We start from the raw sequence: 21,831 nt of genomic DNA, 5'->3' as shown, positions 1-21,831 counted from the left end.
GAAGGCTGCTCTAAGGGCTCCCCAAAGGCTTCCCTTCTCCAGGCTGGACAGCCTCAACTCTCTCAGCCTGTCCCCATAGGGGAGGTTCTCCAGCCCTCTGATCATCTTCCTGGCCCTCCTCTGGACCTGCTCCAGCAGCTGTGTCCCCTGGGGGTCCAGAACTGGACACCATGCTGCAGGTGAGCTCTCAGCAGAGGGGCAGAATCCCCTCCCTGCCCTGCAGCTCTCCCTGCTGTGGATGCAGCTCAGCACACAGCTGCCTGCTGGGCTGCCAGTGACCGTTGCTGGCTCCTGGGGAGTTTGTCACCAACTGACAGCCCCAAGCCCTTCTCCTGCAGGCTGCTCTCCAGCCACTCCCCACCCAGCCTGGATTTGTGCTTGGGGCTGCCCTGATCCAGGTGCAGGACCTTGCACTCAGCCTTGTTGAGCTCCATGAGGTTGGGCTCCATGGCTTGGGCACTCCTCTGCAGCCTGTCCATAATGGATAACAAACTGAGACAAAGGGCAGGAGCTGTGAAATGTTCTGAAGTGCTTTTGGATATGCTCCTTCAGGTCACATACAAACATACCCACCCACTAGAATGGCAGCAAGCATTGTAAGTAGTAATTTTGGGGGGGGTTGGGGGGTTAAGAGTTACAATCAAACCTCCCAACTCCTAAATTTCAATTTCTTATCCTCAGGAAACATCAACAGCTCAAACTGAGGAACAAATAGGAAAAGGGGCAAGAGGCAGGGTGGATTTTTACAGTCTTCCTCAGGTGAACAGCCTGCTGGATTTTGCTGCATAACCCAAGAGCATTTCATGCTTTGAAGCCTGCCTGTTGGATTGCAAACAAAGCCTTCTCTAGTGGCTGTGTAACAGAGGCTTCAGATTTTTCAGGCATAGTTGATAACCTCTTAACAGAAAGATTTCATCAAGCACCATCACACAGCATCTCCATGTCCCTCCTGTCCATCCAAGCATCCTGTGCATTCCCTCCATCAAAGCTCCAAAGCCTCTCTTTGCTTCCCTGCTATGGCAAACAGTTCACATCAGACATCAAAGCCTGGATGACGTCAATCAGCCATGGAGGAGAATGGGGTTACAGTGGGGTGGCTGCAGCTCAAGCATTACACATCTGCTGGGTTTGATACTGACTATTTGCTTTCGAGCACACTCTGCAAACACCACTGCCACATTTCTTAGGACCTCTGCTCCAGGTCTGGGGTTGATTTGCACATCAGCTGGCTGTCATTGGAAGCTGCTGGCAGCACGTTTCAAAGTCTGGATTACACACAGCATGGAAAGCACATCTCCCAGCTGCTGCCAGGAGCAAATGCCCTTCTTCTGGGACAGTCTCTGGTGAGACTATAAACACCAGCACAAGGGTTTGTACCTGTCACCAAATCTCAGAGTGGAACAACTGCAGCCTTCAGCTACTGGATGAGTCAGAGGTCTTCACCTCCCCTGTGAGCAAAGAGCTCAGTCTGCTGTTTGCTCATCTTTCCATGGCCTTGGGTTTTGAGGTTGGTCAAAATCCTGCTTGAATCATTTGGAGCTTCCTGATGCCTTCAAACAGGAATTCATCAGATCCAGCAGACTGTGGCAGTCATACAAGGATATGTTTCAGCTACCTCTTTTGATGGTGCCCAAATCAGAGCTCAGAAAGCCTGGATGAGGCACTTAGTGCCATGCTCTGGGTGATTGGATAGGGCTGGGTGATAGGCTGGACCGGATGATCTTGGAGGTCTCTTCCAACCTGGTTGATCCTATGATTCTATTCTATACTTCAGCTTCAGAGAGCAATGAAGTCTTCTCTGGGTCACAACATTGTAAGTGGCCACAGGTCAGACTTTATGAGAAGGGTAACCTTTGTTAGAAAGTAAAACAAAATAAATAGATAAATGAGGATTTTCCTGACAATTTCAGCAGACAAAGGCCTCATGGAGGAGTCAGGTGGCTGCTAGGGAAAAGGAGCAGCAGCATAGATCCAGGATCCATAAGAAGGACACCGAGCTGTTGGAGCAAATCCAGAGGAGAGCACAAAGATGATCCAAGGGCTGGAGCAGCTCTGCTGTGAGGATAAGCTGAGGGAGCTGGGGGTGTTCAGCCTGGAGAAGAGAAGACTCCAGGGGGACCTCAGAGCTGCCTGTCAATAGCTGAAGGGATCCTGCAGGAAGGCTGCAAAGGAACTTTTCCTGAGGGTGTCCAGAGACAGGACAAGGAGGAATGGTTTGAAGCTGAGGCAGAGCAGGGTAGGCTGGATCTCAGGAAGAAGTTCTTCAGTCTGAGGGTGGTGAGACTCTGGAACAGGTTTCCCAGGGAGCCTGTGGCTGCCTGCTCCCTGGGGGTGTTCAAGACCAGGCTGGGTGAGTCCTTGAGCATCTGAGTCTAGTTGAGAGGTGTCCCTGCCCATGGTGGGGAGGTTGGAGTAGGTGATCTTTGAGGTCCCTTCCAACCTGAGCCATCCTATGGTAAGATCCTATGGATTCTGTGATAAGATGGAGGCTGGCAGTGTTCTGCACAGCAACCTCATGAAGTCTCAGGAGCTGCAGGTGTTTGCCTGAGCAGGCAGGTTTCACCCTGTGTCACCTTGCAAGCCCTGGGTGTGGCTGTGAGACACCAAAATCAACACAGCAGCCATGGTCAAATTAATTTGAAGTCCATTATTTTCAGAGCAGTATAGAAGTTGGAGGGGGTGGCAGGGAGGGGCAAGGCACTGCACTTATCCAGACACCTCCAGAGCAGAGTGAGGATTCAGTGCTGTCCCATGTCTGGTGTTCTGTGCTCAGTGTTGACTAAGGGAAAAGACTCTCTCTGGTTCTGCTGCTCTGGATCACTGTCCTGAAGAGCACTGCCTATGTTTCAAGCCCTGTGGTCAGTGGCTAAGATGGATATCAGACAGAATCTGCACTCTGCACCCAATCTTTCCATCAAATCCCATTCTGGGAGCAGTCCCAAGCTCATTTCTGCACTAGTAGGATATGCAGCACATAGACAGAATTTGTTTTCTGCACACACTCTCTGACAAATGACAACAATGGTCATTTATATATTAATGTAAGGAGGAACCTTTTCCCTGGGAGGGTACCAGAGCCCTGGAGCAGGCTGCACAGAGAGGTTGTGAGGTTGTCTCCTTCTCTGGAGACATCCAAAAGCCACCTGGATGTGTTCCTGTGTGACCTGCCCTGGCAGGTCTGGCAGTGGGGTTGGACTGGGTGATCTCTGGAGCTCCCTTTCAACCCCAACCATTCTGTGACTGTAAATTTTCTTATTGCCTAGAAGTTTCCAAATTAACATCCACAAATCTCTCAGCCTGGTGCAGTTTTGAAGCTGGTGTTAAACACTCACTGCCATCTCAACCTTCACTAAAATAAATACTAACCAAATGCACGTGTTCTTTAGTGTCCTCAGAAAACCTGAGAACTCATTTTACCACAGCAGCAGCAGCAGGGAGGGGAAGCATCAAAACCAGAGAGAAATTCGGAGGCAATAGCCCAGTGAGAAGCAGGGAACAGGCACTCAGCAGCAGAGCTCTGCCTGGTGCTCATCGTGGCTCCAGTCCTGCAAGGGCTGCTGCCTGCAGTGTCCTGCCTGAGGTGTCCCAGAGGAGCCACCAAGACTGCTACAGTCAGAATGACCTCTGAGTTATCAGCCTAAACAACAAGGCTTTGCTGACCAGGTTCTGTTGGCTGTCATGTTAGGAACCACTCACTCGAGTAGCTCTGCCAGCAGCACTGAAGAGACCAAAGTGCCTGAGACAGGTGGAGGATGAGCTGTCCCATCAGCAGCATTTGCTCTGGGGCTCTGTGCCCCAAGCTCAAAACATGGAGCTGGGCTGGTTTGGTGTATCTGCTGCCTAACACCACACTGAGTCCCCCACAGCTGCCATGGTGGCAGAAGTACCAGCAGGGACTGTGCTGCCACTGGAAGAAACTGGGACAAACCCAGGCTTTCACCTTGCTGAGGCTCAACGGCACTAAGCGTGAAGCCCTCAGTGAGGTGGGACAGGTAGCAGCACTAAAGACTCTCCTTGAAGAGAATGAGCTAAAAACCTTAACTGAGGCACTTCACACACATTACAGACTCCATGCCTGCAATGGAAGGCAGCAGAAGACCTCACAGGGATGCATTTCATCCATGGGATTCCTCATCCCACCTGATAGCAGCCACCAGTGCCTGCTGTGGAGACCACCCAGAAGATCAGGTTTCCTGGCTGCACATACTTGCCACCTGTGACAGGCTGTGATATATTGTCATAGGACAAGAGGCCACAGATCCATCTGAAGGAGCTGTCACCATTCTAAACCTCAAATACAGAGCCCACAGGATTTAGACAGAGCCCAAGTGATTTATTACCACAAGCCTCGAAACAAAACAATCTCTTGAGGTGAGTGTCTGGGCAGCCAGTAATAACTCTGAGTTCATTAAGAGACAGGCAAAGGAAGAAAAAGAAGCAGGAGTTAAATGAATTTCCATCTCCAGCTCAGCTCCTGCACTTGAGCAGCCCCACACAGGACCACACAGCCGTGTGAAATACTGAGTTATGGAAGTACAACATCCAAGCTTTCACTGACTGCTCTCACCCAGGGACAGAGTCAGCCCAAGACCAATATTTGGGATAGTGAAACAGCAAATAACCTTGCAAAATGTTTTTGCCCACAGACAACCACACTGGGAGTAAACAACCAACCTTTGAGCAGCACTGAAGGAAATAAGCATTACACTGAGGCAGTTGCAAGCATCCTCTATTCAGCCAACAAAGTCCAGAGGTGGCAGCTTCTTCTATTCATTGTCCAAACATTAAAACAGTATTGGCTTGTCAGGAAATATTGCAGCTGACTAAGTACAAATTTCATCTGATTTCAGTGCATCACTAAGCACACCTGTGTCACACACATCACAGAGTGGTTTGGGTCAGAAGGGACCTCCAGAGATCATCCAGTCCAAGCCCCTGCCAGAGCAGGAGCGCCCAGGGCAGGTCACACAGGAACACATCCAGCTGGGTTTGGAATGGCTCCAGAGAAGGAGACTCCACAACCTCTCTGGGCAGCCTGCTCCAGGGCTCTGGCACCCTCAGAGGGAAAAAGTTTTCCCTTCTGTTCTCTGGCACCTCCTCTGCTCCAGCTTGCAGCCCTTGCCCCTTGTCCTGTCCTTGGATATCCCTGAGCAGAGCCTGGCTCTGTCTTCCCCCCACTGCCCTGCACATCTTTATCAATAGGACTGAGGGCACCCTTCAGGCTCCAAGCCCCAGCTCCCTCAGCCTGTGCTCACAGGGAGATGTTCCACTGCCTTCAGCAGCTTTGTGGCTCTGCTGGACTCTCTCAAGCAGTTTCCTGAGGTCCTTCTTGAAGTGAGTGGCACAGAACTGGACACAATATTCCAGCGGTGGCCTCAGCAGGGCAGAGTAGAAACACAGGAGAACCTCTCTCAACCCATTCACTACAGCCCTTCCAATCCACCCCAGGATGCCCTTGGCCTTCTTGGCCAGAAGGGTCCCTTTTCCCTACACTGCTCTCCAACAGGTCAGTCCTGAACCTACCCTGGTCCATGTCCCATGACATAAAGTGCAGAGCTGTCACAAGGAAGGCTGTGGGAGCACAGCCCCCTGTGCTCAGTTTTCTCAAGCAGCACCAACCAAGCTACATCCACACTGATGCCAAGGAGAAGTCCTAGCTCCACACTTTTTGCCCCCACCCCACCACCTGTCTACCCTCAGGCCAACAGCTAGCACCAATTAGCCTCATCAGGGACCTGGCAGGAGAATAACCCCCACTAAAAGACAACACACACACAAAGCCCAACTCAAAACCAAACAAAGGAACAACCCAACCCCAAACCCAAGTGGTGCGCTCACAAAGTGACATCATACTACAGAGACCTGAACATAGGCCCCTGTGTGAAGACCTGAATCTGGGCTGATGCAGGGAATCACACCCAGGACAGCCAGGAATGGGAGGAAATTATTTCAGATATGAAAATGGGGGTAGACAGAAGAATTTAACATGACATGCAGGTGAGCATCCCCGTGCCAAAGGAGTTCCTTGCAGCAGCTCTGCAAACTGAGCCCTACCCTTGGACCCTAACTCCCAAACCCACAGTAATCCTTAGCTCCACACTCTTGTGTCCCATAAGAGATCCCTGGTATTGGGAAGCACTGCTACCAGCCATCAGCCAGGAGTCGTGCTGCTCCAGGGATCCTAGCACAGGGATGAACAGGAGACATTTCCCCCTGAGAAGTGCCTCCTCCTGCCACCTGGATATCCACCCAGCAGCAAATGCAGAACCCAGACTGGAAAGTTTGGAGGAAGCTTTCCCAAGCTCTGACCTGCTACTGGGCTGCTCACCAAGGAAGGAGGGCAGTTAGTTGCTGGCCATTTTATGCACGATTTACCCCAATGCTTTGCATCATTAAAAAGTGGTCTGCCTCTCATGCAGCAAAAGCAAGCCTGGCCACTAGCCTCCCGTGCCTCCTTGTTGGTGAGGCAAAAAGGCAGGGGAAAGGTAAAGGGTTTAATCAACCTCCAATTCACGTTTATTGTTAGCAGATGCTTCAACTCGCTAGTTCTCAGGGGCCACTTTGGTCTTCCTTTCACAGTTGCCCAAATACACTGCGAGCGCTGCCGGGGCACCGACGGCAAACCCCAGCCGCGCCGCAGCACAGCTCCCTGCTCGCAGAGGGCTGCTCGGAGCGGGAGCCAGGGCAGGGCTGCGGGGTGAAGAAGGAGCAGGTGTCAGCAGCAGACAGGCACTGGAAGGGGCTCTTCGGGGGATGGTGGCGAGAGGCTGACACGGTTACCCCGCTGGTCCCAACCCTGGGGTCCCAGCTGGTGCTGCGGAGCAGGCACTTACCTCGTGTGCGCTGTACCAGGGGCCGGAGAGGGGCCCGCTCCCGGCACCCGGCATCACGAAGGATGCGTTCCGGGGTGCTTCCTCTGACACCGGGAGCATGCCCTTGCCCATGTCCCTGCCCTCAGGCCCCACCGCTGCCCGCGCCACGCACTGGGCCGGCTGGCGCTGAGGTGAGCTGGCCCCGGACGTGGCTCTTGCTTCCTGGAGTGGGAGAGGCTGCTCGGTGGGGGTCACTCCACACGCAGGTGTGTGTGCGGCTGAGGGCTGCAGCTGCTGCAGGGCACCTCAGCTGGGGAGCATTAGTAGCACAGGGCAGGAAGGGGAACCTGACGGGAGGTTTCGCAGCTCCTTCCTGGGGTATTAAGGTGCCTTCCCCCCCCCTTTTCTCTGACTTCCCCAGTGCCCCACCCTGCTCTGAAAAGGCAGCCTGGGAATTTAACTCCTTCAAATCAGTGCCTAAACTGAGTGGTCACTTAGTAATTCCTCACTGCTAGGTTGCAGGGCTGGAGGCTGGTGTTGCCATACACATAAACTCTTCTGGCAGGTATTTCTTTCACTTGTGCTTCCTGAATAGTTTCTTTGCAGAGATTTCAGGCAATGAGTTTGTTCCCAGGCTGTGGCTTTATCCATTCCTTCTTCTAATTTTATTTTGAACACTTAAGCTCTTCCAGGGAAAACTGCAATTAGAAAAGCTCCTTAAAAGGGAGAGAAGGACCGTGAAGCTGATCAGAGGGCTGAGAACCTCCCCTATGGGGACAGGCTGAGACAGTTGGGGCTGTTCAGCCTGGAGAAGAGAAGGCTCCAGGGAGACCTTAGAGCAGCCTTCCAGTGCCTGAAGGGAGACACAAGAAAGCTGGAAAGGGACTTTTGACAAGTGCTAGGATGAGAGGGAATGGATTGAAGCTTGAAGAGGGCAGATTTAGACTGGAGTTAGGAAGAAATTCTTTCCAGTGAGGGTGGTGAGATACTGGAACAGGTTGCCCAGGAAGTTTGTGAATGTCCCCTCCCTGGAGGTGTTCAAGACCAGGTTGGGTGAGGCTTTGGGTGACCTGGTCTGGTGGAAGGTGTCTGGAAGGTGGCCATGGCAGGGAGCTTGGAATTAGATAACCTTTAAGATCCCTTCCAACCCAAACCATTCTATGAATCTATGAGCTAACAAAGTAGAGCTTTGACAGAATTGAATGGGAGACAGAAACAGGCTTCTAGAGAAGCACAGAAAGGAAGAATCAAACCACTGCATCTTCAGGCTCTGGTCAAGATAACTGCTTGCAATCCAGAGAGCTCATACTGTGCCAGGGCAGTTTTGGGCTGTATGAGTTCCTCTTGCTGGTGAGCTGGGCTTGAACATGTCCCTAGTCCTGAGCAAGCAGTGTAGCAGACAAAGGTCAGCAGGCAGCTATCCTCCCACCTGCCACACTGGAGTTTTCTCCTGTGCCTAAGCAGAAGTAAGATTGATTAGTGAGTTCCAGTGGGACTGGTGGTCCTACCATCAGCAAGATGCATCAGGAGACAAAAGAACCAGCATGAAGGAGAGGAGGCTGGGGACTGAACTCCCAGCAAGCAAGGATAGCTGACAGAAATGAGCAGCAGCAAAGGTGACTTGGGAGAGAAATGAGGCTACAGCCCCTCAGTATGATTAACTTGCTCACAACAGAAAGGAACATGCAATCACAGGAAAGAAACCCAAGTTAAATTAATGCTCTGCAACTTGACTGCCTAACCAGTGCCTTCATTACCCACCAGGATGTTATCTGAATCCAGCCAGGAGCTGATAGAGGGAAGGCAGAGGTAGTGCTTCAGGTGGATGATGACGTAGCACCCCAAAACACAACACCCTTATAACAAGAAACGTTTTGTTCCTGTGTGGAGCCTAACCTGAAATACCTGTTTGTGTGATTAAGGCTCCAGTGAGCCCTCTGTAAACCCTGGAGCGAGCTGCAGCCGCCTGGACACAGAGCTACACTGGAAAAGAACCAGCTCCAACGTTTCACAGCTACCTAAATTGCTGCAGACTATTTTTACAACACTGTGTAATTATTCTCCGGAGTCCAAGCTTATATTTAACAACAATAATAATAAAGAAAAATAATACCCTTTCTAGTGAATTTGGGTTGTGTTTGCAAAAGAAAAACCTAAAACAAACCAAAAAACCCACAAAGCAAAAACCCTTTAAAGTGGAACTGGAGTGTAAACTGCTGCAGTGATATTTGCCTGGTCTAGAGAGAGTTGAAACAATAGCTCAGAGGGAAGTGTGAATGGAGCCATTCTTCTAACTGGAGCTAAGCTGGAAGTCTGCTGACAATTTAAGTGTCAACATCAGCTACTTCAAGGCAGATCATGTCAGCAGCAGCACCAGGCTGATGTTCTTATTTGTCATCCTCACTTTGCGCTTGTTGGAGAGCATACCCTGGGGCGACGAGGGAAAGCAGCAACTGGCTGCTGTGGAAGGTTGCTGGGCTGAGGGAGGTTCTCACCGTTCCTCTGCCTTCTTCACCTCAAAGCTCATCCAGTCCAACCTTCTACCCAGCACTGCAGGGTCAACCTCAAACCAGGTCCCTAAGCACCAGGTCCACACAGCGCTTGAACAGCCGCAGGGATGGTGACTGCAGCACTGCCCTGGGCAGACCATTCCAATGTTTGAGAACTCTTCCAGTGCAGAAATATTTCCTAGCACCCAGCCTGAACCTCCCCTGATGCAGCTTGAAACCATTTCCTCTGCTCCTGTCTCTTGCCACCAAGCAGAAGAGGCTGCCCTCTCCTCACTCCAACCTCTCTTCAGGGAGCTGTAGAGAACAATGAGGTCTCCCTCAGCCTCCCCTTCCCCACCCTGCTGCAGTTCAAAACTGGGATCAAAGAGGTCTGCGTTTCCCAGGAAGAGTGTTGCTGGCTGTGCTCCTATGGCCTGAACCTGTGAGCTGGAGAACCTGCCTGGGGTGAGCTGCAGGCAGGGTTCTAGATGACCTTCAAAGGTCCCTTCCAACCCAGGTGATTCCATACTTCTGTGAAGTGCTAGCACAGGACAGCTTGTGGAAGATGTGTACAGACAGCCTGTTGATTTCCACAAGCAGCTTGCACCTCCCTTTCCCCAGCAGCTTTGCAAGTCCATGGTGCAAGGATGTGCTCCTCCAGCTGCTATCAATTACAGTCTTGACTGGAAGTTGCTTTCTGTCTTGAAGTCTACAAATGTAGGACAAACAGGAGTGCTGGAATCAAGATGTACATCACAGACCTTGGGGAAGATGCTGTCCTTCCTTTCTGGACACTGGATCAGTGAAAGATTTGTAGACCTTGGACATTTTCACTTCTGCCTTTTAGACTCCACCTCTTGAGTGTTAATCCCCATCCTTTTAAAAGTCAATGGCAGCGCTCCCACTGACTTCCAAAGAGACAACTTGAGCTCTCAACTACTTTAAAGAACAATTCCAAGCAAAGCAAGCCCAAGGTGGACAAGAATTGCATTTTCTCTCTCTATTAGGCATGCAACTTACTTTCACCAAATGTAAACATCACCTGGAGAGCTAAAGCAGTGATGTGGTTTTTATTACTCCTTTAGGAGGCTACAGTACCCCAAGTATATTCCATGCATACTTCTTCATTTAGGAGCCAAACATGAGCCATGTAAAGTGAGCAGCTTGTTTACAGTAGGCCCTTATGGCTTGCTATCAAATTAGTGGCAAATCAGGGCTGCAGTAAACAGAGGTCAAAGATCAAACCCACAATTCCACATAAAATTCCAGACCATGTATACAAAATTTCAAATGCAACATCTTCCAATCACAAGACCATCAACTGCTCTTAAAACTAATCAAAAGCAGGATAAGGACTGGAGGAAGTGGAAATTTAAACATGAGTTTAATCCAAATTTTAATGTAACAGCTACATCATGGATGTCTTTTAAACCATGACAGCTGCCTCCGTGCTACTTATTCTCACTTGCCATGAAACAAGGGCTTGGTACCTCTGACTTGCTCTTGCTACATGCTCTTTGACTGCTTTTTCTCCAGCCTGAAATAGAGATAAAACAAACGGCAGGAGAATTGTTACCACCCAAGACTCTACAGCAGCTCTGCTCCTGCTAAACCCCGTGAGCAGTTTTGCATCACTCCTTTGCAGGGCAGTGATTCTCTGTGTTCAGAATGGGGAACGGTGAGATGCCATCTGCTCCACTTGGTGCTGGAGCAGCTGCTTTTGAATGTAGCCAGGTCCCTTGGCTGTTGGTCCCTCCCATGTCTGGAGGCCAGTGTCTTGCAAGACATCCAGGGCCATGCCAGCCCCATGTGTGTGCATTACACCAAGCCCTAGTCTGAGCTGGTCTGAGAAGGCTCTGCTGGGGCAATACAAGAATGCACTCCTTGAAGCCCAAACTTATTTGTTTAACAAAGATTTGGTTACTGAATGCCACCAGATGTCAGCATACACTATATGATTAAAAGCAAGTGCCTAAGACCTCTGAGAAGTGAGCCGTGATGAAGCTGCCTTCTGTCTCATGGAAATGATCTTCCAGATCAGCTTTGCTGTGGGAAAAATTATGGCAGGGATTAGCTGGAAGAAATTGCCTGTGAGGTTTTGCTTGAATATCTGCTCAATTCTTCCACCCTTAGGGAGTGCACATCTGCCTTCCCTTCACAACTTCTCCCTGTCCACAGGCCTGTAAGAGGTCCAGCTCAGCCCTGTCCTCAATCTATAGCTCCCTGGGGTTTCCCAGCACAGTTCCAATGGCCTGCATCTTCCTCCCATTCAGGGCAAGGGAGGAAGAACTTGCTGAGGATTCAGAGACCTGTTTCAGAGAGAAACAGCAAGGAAAGATAAATCTTGACCCCAGTTGCTGCAACAGGATCTGCTCTGCTGGAGGAACATGAGCACTCACCAAGGAGATGAGCACAGAGAGTAGTTGGTGGTGATTTAAGGGAAAAACATAAAATCTGAGTAGCAGGGAAATTGTGATTTATTTTTTCCTGACATACTCTTTCCCACTCTGGCAAATGCCAGAAGGCCAAAGGTGTCCTTTGGATCACCCACCCAGTTTAACACCTGCTAAAACAAGTTTTAGACTATAATCTATGTGTATTGAGGGCTCTGTTTCCTCCTATTGAAACCAGTGACAGCTCTTCAGAGTAAGGGCAAACCTTTGGGAACCTTCAGCCAGGCTTTTTCCCTGCTTTTTATCACCTGTCTCATGGCAGGGTCTGTGATGCAACCCCAAACATACTCAGCCTACATCCTGGTGATTTAAATTCTGCATGTACACACACTGCATCTTTTGCTCTTCCTCCAGCCCTATGCACCTTTAACAAGAGCTAAAGCAAAAAGGCTTTGCAGTATAGGCATGGCCTGATGCACCCCTTCCAAACCCTTTTCCATGTACAGAGCTGGAACTGTTACTCTGCCACTGTAAATTTTGACCTAAATCTGCCATTGCCCACCCAGATCCCAAAAGGTCAGAGAGCAGTGGTCTGTCAGAGAGCACAAGTCCAAACCAGACAGCCAAAGCTCATGGGACAGATGAGCAAAGGCTGTGTTCCTTTGGAGGCAAAATGCCACACAGATGAGCTGCACATCACATGGCCTCCTCTTTTCTCTTGGAGATTTCCTTTTTCAGGATTTTATTGTGTTTGGCTGGCTTTCTGGGTGTACAGCAGCTTTGGGTGAATGTCCAGTACAACAGCTCCAAGTGCACTGGCACCTCTCCAGGCTTCACAGCTACTGTACTGCAGCAGATAAATTCTGCTGGAGGCACATGCTGTTGTCACCATGCTCCAGCACAGCAGATCTGATGCTTTGGGGCAGTTTCAGAGGTTGCACTTTCACAGAGAAGACACAGAAAGCTTCTGGACACTATCAGTGCCATTGCCTACGTGTTGTTCAGCTGCTTTGTTCCTGCTCAGCCAGCCTGGTGCATCCCAGAAGCATCAGACATCCCCAGCAGAGGCAAGTGTATGCAGGCCAGCTGTGCAGCAAGCTCACCACACATGTGTGTGTGCAGTAACATCACAGAGCCCCAAGCAATCCAAGGGCAAACAGCCTTTCAGCCTCATCCACAGTGTGACTTGGCACAGTCTGGGGATGGCTCTCTCTCTCTCTCTCTGCACCAGTCAAGTCTCACCCAAAGAAGGGCACATCCTGCCAGTGCTTGATGTGAGTGGCCTAGCAGGGAAGCTAGGGAAGAAGCAGTCCTGAGGTTGCCTGGGGAGTGCCTGTTTAACCTGGCTTTAGCTATGGTTTGGGGAATCCCTCTGCTTTGAAGGGGATAAGGCAGGCACCTCGCTTCCCATCAGCAGAACAGCCTTAAACAGGAACTGGCTGCCGAAGTGCCTTTGAAGGTCTGACCTGTGCCTCAGAAACCTTATTCCACTGAATAGCCCATTTACTTCAGAGGAAGGAAACTGCATATTATAAAATCTGTGCTCCAAAACCGCAGTGAAACCAGCCCTGGAGCCAGATACTTTGGGTATTACAGCCCTGACAGCGCTTACATATGGAGGCAGTGAACTGAAGCAGAGTGTGATAAGGTCCAACCTGTGTTGGATCTGTCTGGGGGGAACAAAAGGGGGGAAAAAAAAAAAGTGATTTAAAAATAAAAATTATGGTATTTTGGTAAATCCATAAAATCCCTGCAATATTAAACATAAAAACTGAAATAACCTGAGGATAACTGGACTGAGAGCACGCTGGCTTCTCCCCTCCCAGAAATAAATTGCTACCATCAATATCCCATATGTCTGCGTGTGTGAGTGTGCTTGGGAGCAGGGGAAGAGCTCAGAGATGTTTAATAACCAGGCAAATGATATCATGAAGCTTGTACACACACAATATTGCTTGTTAAAATGTTGGAAGAATTGGGAGCAAGCTTTCTCCACGTTACAAAGGACAAAATCCTTTTATGCCTTTGTGTTTTCAATTAAGATTCCAGAGCTTTATTTCCTTAGGAGCTCTGTTTTCACACAGGTACCATCCTGCCTTCTAAGGACAGATGGAATGGAATGGAATGGAATGGAATGGAATGGAATGGAATGGAATGGAATGGAATGGAATGGAATGGAATGGAATGGACCAGACCAGGTTGGAAGAGACCTTCAAGATCATTGTGCCCAACCTATCATCCAACACCACCTAATCAACTAAACCATGATAAGGTATCCTGATTCTAAACTCACTTCTGTCAATGCCAGGGGTCAGACTCCAACCTTCTTTCCAGCAATACTCACTCCAGTGTTTCAGAAATGCTGGTTTCATCCTTTCATCCTCCTACCACCATCCACAGAATCACAGAATGTTAGGGGCTGGAAGGGACCTCGAGAGCTCATCCAGTCCAACCCCCTGCCAGAGCAGGAGCACCCAGAGCAGGTCACACAGGAACTCATCCAGGCAGGTCTTGAATATCTCCAGAGAGGGAGACTCCACAGCCCCCCTGGGCAGTCTGCTTCAGTGTTCTGTCACCCTCACAGTGAAATAATTTTCCTCCTGTTTCCATGGAACTTCCTATGCCTCAGCCTCCACCCATTGCCCCTTGTGCTGTCATTGGGCATCACCCAGCAGAGCCTGGCTCCAGCCTCTCAGCACTCACCCTTTACATCTTTATAAACACCAATGAGGTCACTTCTGAGGGACTCCACTAGTTACAGGCCTCCAGCTAGACTCTGTCCCATTGACCACAACTCTCTGACTTCTTTCCTTCAACCAGTTCCCAGTCCACCTCACTACCTGATCACACAGACCACACTGCCTCAGCTTAGCTGCAAGGATGCTGTGGGGACACAGTGTCCAGGCAAACAAAATCTACACTGGTTTTCAGAGGTGGAGATGAAATTTGGACATCATAGAATCATTAAGGCTGGAACAGTCCTCTAAGATCATTCAGTCCAACCATCAACCCAACACCACCATGCCCAGTAAACCACGTCCCAAAGTGCCATGGTTTTTGAACACCTCCAGAGAGGGGGATTCCAGCACTTCCCTGGGCAGCCTCTTCCAATGCCTGACTGCTCTTTCAGTTAAGAAATGTTTCCTAATATCCAACACAAACCTCACCTGACACAACCTGAATCCATTTATCTTTTGTCCTATTGCTATTTGCTTGGGAGAGAAGAACAACACCCATCTCCTTACAACCTCCTTTCAGCAGATCCCCTCTTGGTCTTCTCTTCTCCAGCCTCAGAGCCCCAGCTCTCTCAGCCTCTCCTTGTAAGAGAGATGCTCTAGTCTGCTCATCATCTTTGTGGCCCTCTGTTGGACCCTCTTCAGTAGTTCCTCATCTCTCATGAACCATGGAGCCCAGAACTGGACACAATACTCCTCAGCAGGGCAGAGCAGAGGGGGAGGAGAACCTCCCTCAACCTGCTGGCCACACATCACAAAGGTGAACAGTCATAGAATGGTTTGGGAAGGGACCTCCAAAGGTCATCCAGTTTAATCCCAATCCCCTCTGCAGTCAGCAGAGGCATCCTCAACTAGATCAGAGCTTTGCTGAGCCTCAACCTTGAATAGCTCCAGGGAAGGGACCTCAGCTACCTCCCTGGGCAATCTGTTGCAGTGTTCCATCACCCTCAGGGTGCAGAGCTTGTTCCTAAATAATGCTAAATGAAGAACACAGTGACAGATTTCCTTTGGAGAGCAGACCTTCACTGAGGTGCATTGACAACTAGATGATCCTTGAGGTCCCTTCCAAGCCTGACAAGCACAGATGTTCCCTGAGAGAGCCACCAGAGATGCCTGCAGCATTTGCAGCAGCAGTGCAGCTGTTTGCTCTGGTGGGGAGCACTGCCAGGGTGTAAGCAGGCAGGGCTGCAGTGCTGTCTGCTGGGGGGATATCACGTTATCTTCAGGCAAATGATGGATTGTAAGTGTGTCCCTAAAGAAGCAGCTAACTTCATTAATGGAGAAAATACCTCTCTTGGCAGGGATCTGGGGCTTCTCTGGACGTGGACACTTCTGTTACAACCTCTACACAAGCCCTTAAAAACAACTCCTACAGAAAATGCCTCCCTTGGGATGCTCCATGAGTTTTAACTTCCTTTGGGGAAGGTATTTCTTTTCCTGCCAGAGTTTTGCTCTCTCATTCAGAGCCTGCAGAACATTCCTGCTCATATTTATGATTTTTTTTTTCCTCTTTCAAAACCATATTTTACTAATTTTAAGATTATTAGATTTTTTTTTCACCCCCCTCCCTTCTTTTTTACCTTGGACAGTGTCCCTTTTCAACTCAGACATGAGGAACTGATCTCTCTTCTGAAAATACCTTTTTTATTATGAGAGAGCCGTTTGCAACAGAGTGCACAGACTGTCTGTAAGGGTTCTGCACATGATGGAAAGGCCAAAAAGAAAAAGAGAGAGAGAGCAGCATAAATTGAAATCAAGCTACATCAGACAAGGAAACGTATTAGAGAAGGAAAAGATTTACAGGATTTCAATCAAGAGTGGCTTATGTGTGTGCAGAGCTTGCAGTTTGCTCCTCCAGCCGCTCATCAGGCCCCTGCACATGTGGAACAACTGGATCCAACCCAAGCCCTGAGCCTGCAAGGTTTTCCTCATCCCTGTACTACGCTCCCCTGAGCAGAACATAGGTTTTGTGGGTCTCTCCTAAGGGTCAGTGATCAAACCCCAGCAGCATGTGTGGGTGGGGAGAGTCCCTTGTCCCTTGGTGATCCTGAGGCTCTTCTCCAGCCTAAATGTTTCTGTGATTCTGTGATCTCTACTTTGTCATGTCCATAGCCCAGGACAGAGGGAGGAAAGAGAGGATTGTGTGTGTGCAAAAGGTTCATCCTGAAGGGTCACACAAATAAAGAATGAGACACACACAAATATAGGGATGAGACAAGACTCATGTAACAGGGACAGTGAATATGAATCTGTGTCCAGCTCTGGGCTCCTCAGCTTAAGAAGGGCATTGAGACACTTGAATGTGACCAGAGAAGGGTAAGGAGGCTGGGGAGGGGTCTGGAGCACAGCCCTGTGAGGAGAGGCTGAGGGAGCTGGGGTTGCTTAGCCTGCAGAAGAGGAGGCTCAGGGGAGACCTTCTTGCTCTCTGTAACTACCTGAAAGGAGGTTGCAGCCAGGTGGGGGTTGGTCTCTTCTCCCAGGCAGCCAGCACCAGAACAAGGGGACACAGTCTCAAGCTGTGCCAGGGGAAGTTTAGGCTCGAGGTGAGGAGAAAGTTCTTCCCAGAAAGAGTAATTGGCCTCATGACAACTAAACCATGGCTCCAAGTGCCACATCCAATCCTTTTTTGAACACCTCCAGGGATGGTGACTCCACCACCTCCCTGGGCAGCACATTCCAATGGCAAATCTCTCTCTGTGTGAAGAATTTCTTCGTAACATCCAACGTAAACCTCCCTGGCACAGCTTGAGACTGTGTCCTCTTGTTCTGTTGGCCTGTGCAGCTCCTGAGTTTGCTGCTTCTGAAAACGTGGAGGAAAGCTACCAGAAAGAAGTTTGAAAGAAATAAATTAAGAATCCATTTGCTGGCTAAGAGCATTGCAGGAGACAAGAAATCCTAGGGGAGACAAGAAATCCTAGTGGACAGCCAGCCAGTGTCACAGCCTGCCCCAAGCCAGGCAGGCATGCCCAGGAAAAGGAATCTGGGACATGAGAGAGTGATTGCCATTGGAATGGGCTGCCTGGGGAGGTGGTGGAGTCACCATCACTGGAGGTGTTCAGGAGGAGACTTGATGGGGTGCTTGGTGCCATGGGTTAGCTGTTTGGGTGGGTTGGACTGGTTGATGGGTTGGACATGATGATCTTGAAGGTCTCTTCCAACCTGGTTTATTCTATTCTATTCTATGTGTTCTATGCTGTCTTCCAGCTGGGCTTCTGCTGCAGGGGAGCTGGGGAGGCTGCCTGGGGTGCTGTGGAGCTGTACAGTGCAGGGGCTGCAGGCTGCTGGGCTGGACTTCAATTGGGTTTGTAGTGCTGCAGAGTTATCCAGGTCAAAGTGGTCTAAAATAACCTTTAGCTATTTTTGCCTCATTCACCACTGAATATGAATTTCCTGCCATGAGCTGTCATAGCACTGAGAGAGCTTCATCACTGCAGATGAATTTCCTACCATTAGCTGTCATAGCACTGAGAAACCTTTTTGCATGGGTTCTATTTTATTTTATTTCCCCCCCCAAAGGTGCTTTTGTTTGTTTGCTTTGTTCAATTAAACCTAATAAAAAGCACAGCTCAGTCTCAGGCTTCCAAATGAGTATTTGAAAGTTGCCCAGGGAAGGACATCTTGCCACAGAAAAAGACAAAAATGAATGAAGGAAAGCAGATTCAGGGCTTTTTTTCCTTATAATGTGAAAATTTTCAATGGAAAATGTATTTTCCAGGCATTTTAGCTCCTGCAGGCCAGTCCCCAGCCTCAGGGATGGCTTGCAAGTGTTCCCTGGGGAGATGTGGCTGTGGCTGCAAATAGTGTGGTGAAAATATCAAGCTTCACAATAAATCAGTTCAGTACCAGCAGCTCCCTTTTATGCTGTCTGAAGATGTAAATACAGATCCCCCAGTCCCCACATCAGTGCCATGGTTTGGTTGATCAGATGGTGTTGGGGGATAGGTTGGACCTGATGATCTCAAAGGTCTTTCCCAACCTGGTGAATTCTGTATTCTGCATATTTCCACCACCACCACCACCACGGGCTGTGTTTGGTGTCTGCTGTTCAGAATTAGCACCTACAATCCCCCAGCACAGACCAAGGCTCCACTGTACAATCATGACCAAAATGCTCATTCTTTCCCCTAATAAGGAGGATCAAGAGCAGCTTCTCTTTGCTCCATGCTTGTCTCAATGCTCCAAGGTACTTGAAGGAGCTCCTGGACACCGTGCCTGAAGCCTGAGTTTGTTTAGCATCCCCCCTGCACAGCAAGCACTGCTGTCTGCTGGTGCATGCTTGTTTGGCAGCACCTCAGAGAGGAATTCCTTCCTCTGCAAATGCAGCATCACTCCTGAGGTGGCTTATTGTGAGCTGCTTCTCACTGCTGTGATGCTAACCACCAGGGGAAAACCAACCAACCAACCAACCAACCCACACAGGAATTGCAAGGGAGAGAGGAGAAACCTCCTCTAGGGATGGCTCAAGTATTGTATCCCTAAGAGGCTTAAATGCTCACTCACAGTTTATGCTTCCTATTTATCCAGTGGAGAAAAATGATAGACAAAGACTTCCAAGTGACTTGAGGGCCCCTAGGCTTTTGGTTTAGGTAGTTCATGTGGCAATGCTCTGTGGGGAGCTAGCTTTGGAGAAGCCTTGCAGACTTCATACTGAAAATCCTTCAGCTTTGAGGCACTCCAGCCAGCCATGGGAGGTTCTGAAATCAGCCTGCTTTCTACAGGACCTTGAGTGCTACAACACAGAGCTGAGGGAGCAGACTGCTGTCGTTCCCAAACCGCTCCCCATGGCGCTTGAAAAGTCAAGGAAACTGAGTGAAGTCCTCAGTGACTTTCCAGCCCTTAAAAAAGGGTAGAAAGAAGAGCCCTGGGAACTATTTACCTGTCAGACTCATTCCTGTGCCTAAGATCATGGAACAGATCCTCCTAGAAGCCATGCTAAGCCACGTGGAGGACAGGGAGCTTTTTCTGCTTGCATTTACTTTGTCTTGGTGTACATGGAGCCTCGTCCAGCCTCACCTTGAACAGGTTGGACTTGATGATCCCTGAGGTCTTTTCCAACCTGCTTGATTCTATGATTCTAACTTTTACACACTGAGGTGTACAAAAGTGACACTTGAAGTTTTCTTAAGAATAGAATCACAGACTGGCTCAGGTTGGAAGGGACCTCAGAGCTCATCTCCTCCGACCCCCCCATCATGGGCAGGGACACCTCTCCACTAGACTCAGCTGCTCGAGGATTCATCCAAGCTGGCCTTGAACACCCTCACAAAGGATGCAGCCACAGCCTCCCTGGGCAGCCTGTTCCAGAGTCTCAGCACCCTCAGACTGAAGAGCTTCTTCCTCAGCTCCAGTCTAACCCTGCTCTGCCTCAGCTTCAAACCATTCCCCCTTGGCCTGTCTCCAGACACCCTCAGGAAAAGTCTCTCTGCAGCCTTCCTGCAGGATCCCTTTGAGTACTGCAAGGCAGCTCTGAGGTCCCCATCCCTCACCATGGCCCTGTGTAAAGTGATGCAGAGTGTGCACAGGGTGACTGAAGAGCTACCAGCAGAGAACTGAATACTTCATCAAGACCTGGCTATAATTAACCTAATCTAAAATACAACCAATTATCCTTTGGTATTTAACCTTTTCTTCTATAGAATTAAACCATTTAATTTGCATTTTAAATTAACAGCTCTTGTAGGTGCTATTTTTGCTTTCTTCATAGCTGCCTAGTGGCAAGGAGCCAAGGAGCCCTTGGGTTTTTGAGCAAGTGAATATTCACTTGTGGAGACACAAAGCCTGCACAGTGCTCTGCCATATTTATCCTGGCCTGAAAGCACTGGCTGCCCCTTCAGACACAGACCTGAGCACACAGAGCCTCTTAATCGACACTTTCCCATTCTGATCTTGCTTGCAGCCTGCCAAAGTTATTAAGAGAAGAAAGGAGATGCTGCTTGTTTTGAGACTGGAGAAAATGAAATGAAATAGCATCATCTGGTTGTCCAAACTACAGCGTGAAAAAGAACCCCCACAAAGAAAAAAACAAACAACAATGAACAAAGCAAAGCAAAGCAAAGCAGGAACAGCACAAAGCTACACATCTCGCCTGCACCATGCCTTTGGGATGGTGCTGAGGGCTGGGGTCAGCCCTGCCCTGTCCTGCAGTGTGTGGCCCAAGGAGCTCAGATGGGAGCAGGGTTAGCCCGGTTCTCTGGTGCCCAGCCTCCCAACAGCTGTCTCACAGGCCCTGCCTGTGATGGGAAACTCCACTGTGGTAGCCACCAGGAGTCTCAAGCAGCATGTTCTAACATGATGTGATTTCCCAGTGTAAACCACCCCACTGCTCTCTCTTCCCAGTTGCAAGGCCAACAAACAACATTCATGCTGGGCTCAGTTGCTGGTATCATAAAAGCATCCAAAGATGCCAGTGAGAGGAAGCATCCCTGTCCTTCCAGCCAGGTAACTCCAGATCATCCTGAGAGGTTTATTATAGCTAGAATTGCTGGCCTCAGGCTACAAAGCACTTCCACCTTCATCCCAAAGAGCAAGATGCAGGCATGAAGAAGATGGATATCTGCCAGAGGCATCTTTTCCACCAACTCAGCTAGACCCTGGAGAGGACAGCTGTCCACACTCAGGAGTGGAAAGTTGCACTGGGTACCTCCAGGGATGAGCAGAGCAAGAGAGAGCAGGGATCTCAGCAGCAGCACTGCCTGGGTAGTGCAGGCACTTACCCAGTCTCACAGCTCTGAGTTACTTTCTGACCTCTAAGGTATAGAGCACAGCACCAGCATTCCCCCAGCTCTCCATCTGACTGGTGCTACTTAATGATTGCCTACAGGCACAAGCTTCAAAACCACACAGTCTCTGCCTCACATACAATCTGATATTCACACTTCACAGCAAGTTCTCTCTGGGTGGTGTGGTGAAGGGCAGAGAGGCAAAGACAGGAGAGCACAGGAGGAAAGAGACATTGAAAATGGCTTCAGTGTACCTGGATGAGCTTTGCAGGAGGGAAAAAGAAAGTATTGTAGCAAAAATAACAACAACAACTGATAATAATAATAACACTTTGCAGCTAGCATAGTGCAAGGGCCACACCACCAGCAGGGAGAGCAGAGGATTCCTTGATCTGCTTGCTCTCACTCATGAGCTTTTTTCCTTACCTAAACCTCCATTGACTTCAACTGATTTACACCTGAGTAAACAAAAGCAGAAGCTGCTGCACTTACTTGCTCTTTAGAAGACAGAGAATCTAGAGTTAAGAGTCTGGTTTAAGAGTGTTTTCCTCTCTCCTAGCTCATTGATAGGAAGCCAGCATTTTCTGTCAGAACCACGTCCCAGTGAGGTAGCAATAAACGTTTGCAGAGCTAAGGTGGAGCCCTGAACACACCCTCAGCACAAAAGAGATTAAGTTATCTTT

General features: G+C 49.4%; 1 protein-coding gene across 5 annotated transcripts in view; it reads right to left on the bottom strand.

The window, feature by feature from the left end:
• Positions 1-7,170, bottom strand: part of NIPAL2 (NIPA like domain containing 2) — a 57,056-nt gene extending 49,886 nt beyond the window's left edge. For all 5 annotated transcript variants that reach the window (XR_010990124.1, XR_010990123.1, XR_010990125.1 and 2 more), the window contains exon 1: positions 6,834-7,170. Coding sequence is in view for 1 of the 5 variants with exons in the window: in XM_068161167.1 (XP_068017268.1) it covers positions 6,834-6,944 (111 nt within the window). In the remaining 4 variants the exon portion in view is untranslated. The remainder of the gene's footprint in view (positions 1-6,833) is intronic.
• Between the last annotated feature and the right edge of the window lie 14,661 nt (positions 7,171-21,831).

The sequence above is a fragment of the Melanerpes formicivorus genome, unplaced genomic scaffold (genome assembly GCF_026170545.1).
Source record: "Melanerpes formicivorus ecotype bairdi unplaced genomic scaffold, bMelFor1.0.p_v2 SCAF_56, whole genome shotgun sequence".
Classification (NCBI taxonomy): Eukaryota; Metazoa; Chordata; class Aves; order Piciformes; family Picidae; genus Melanerpes; species Melanerpes formicivorus.
This window is presented reverse-complemented; position numbering and strand designations above follow the sequence as displayed.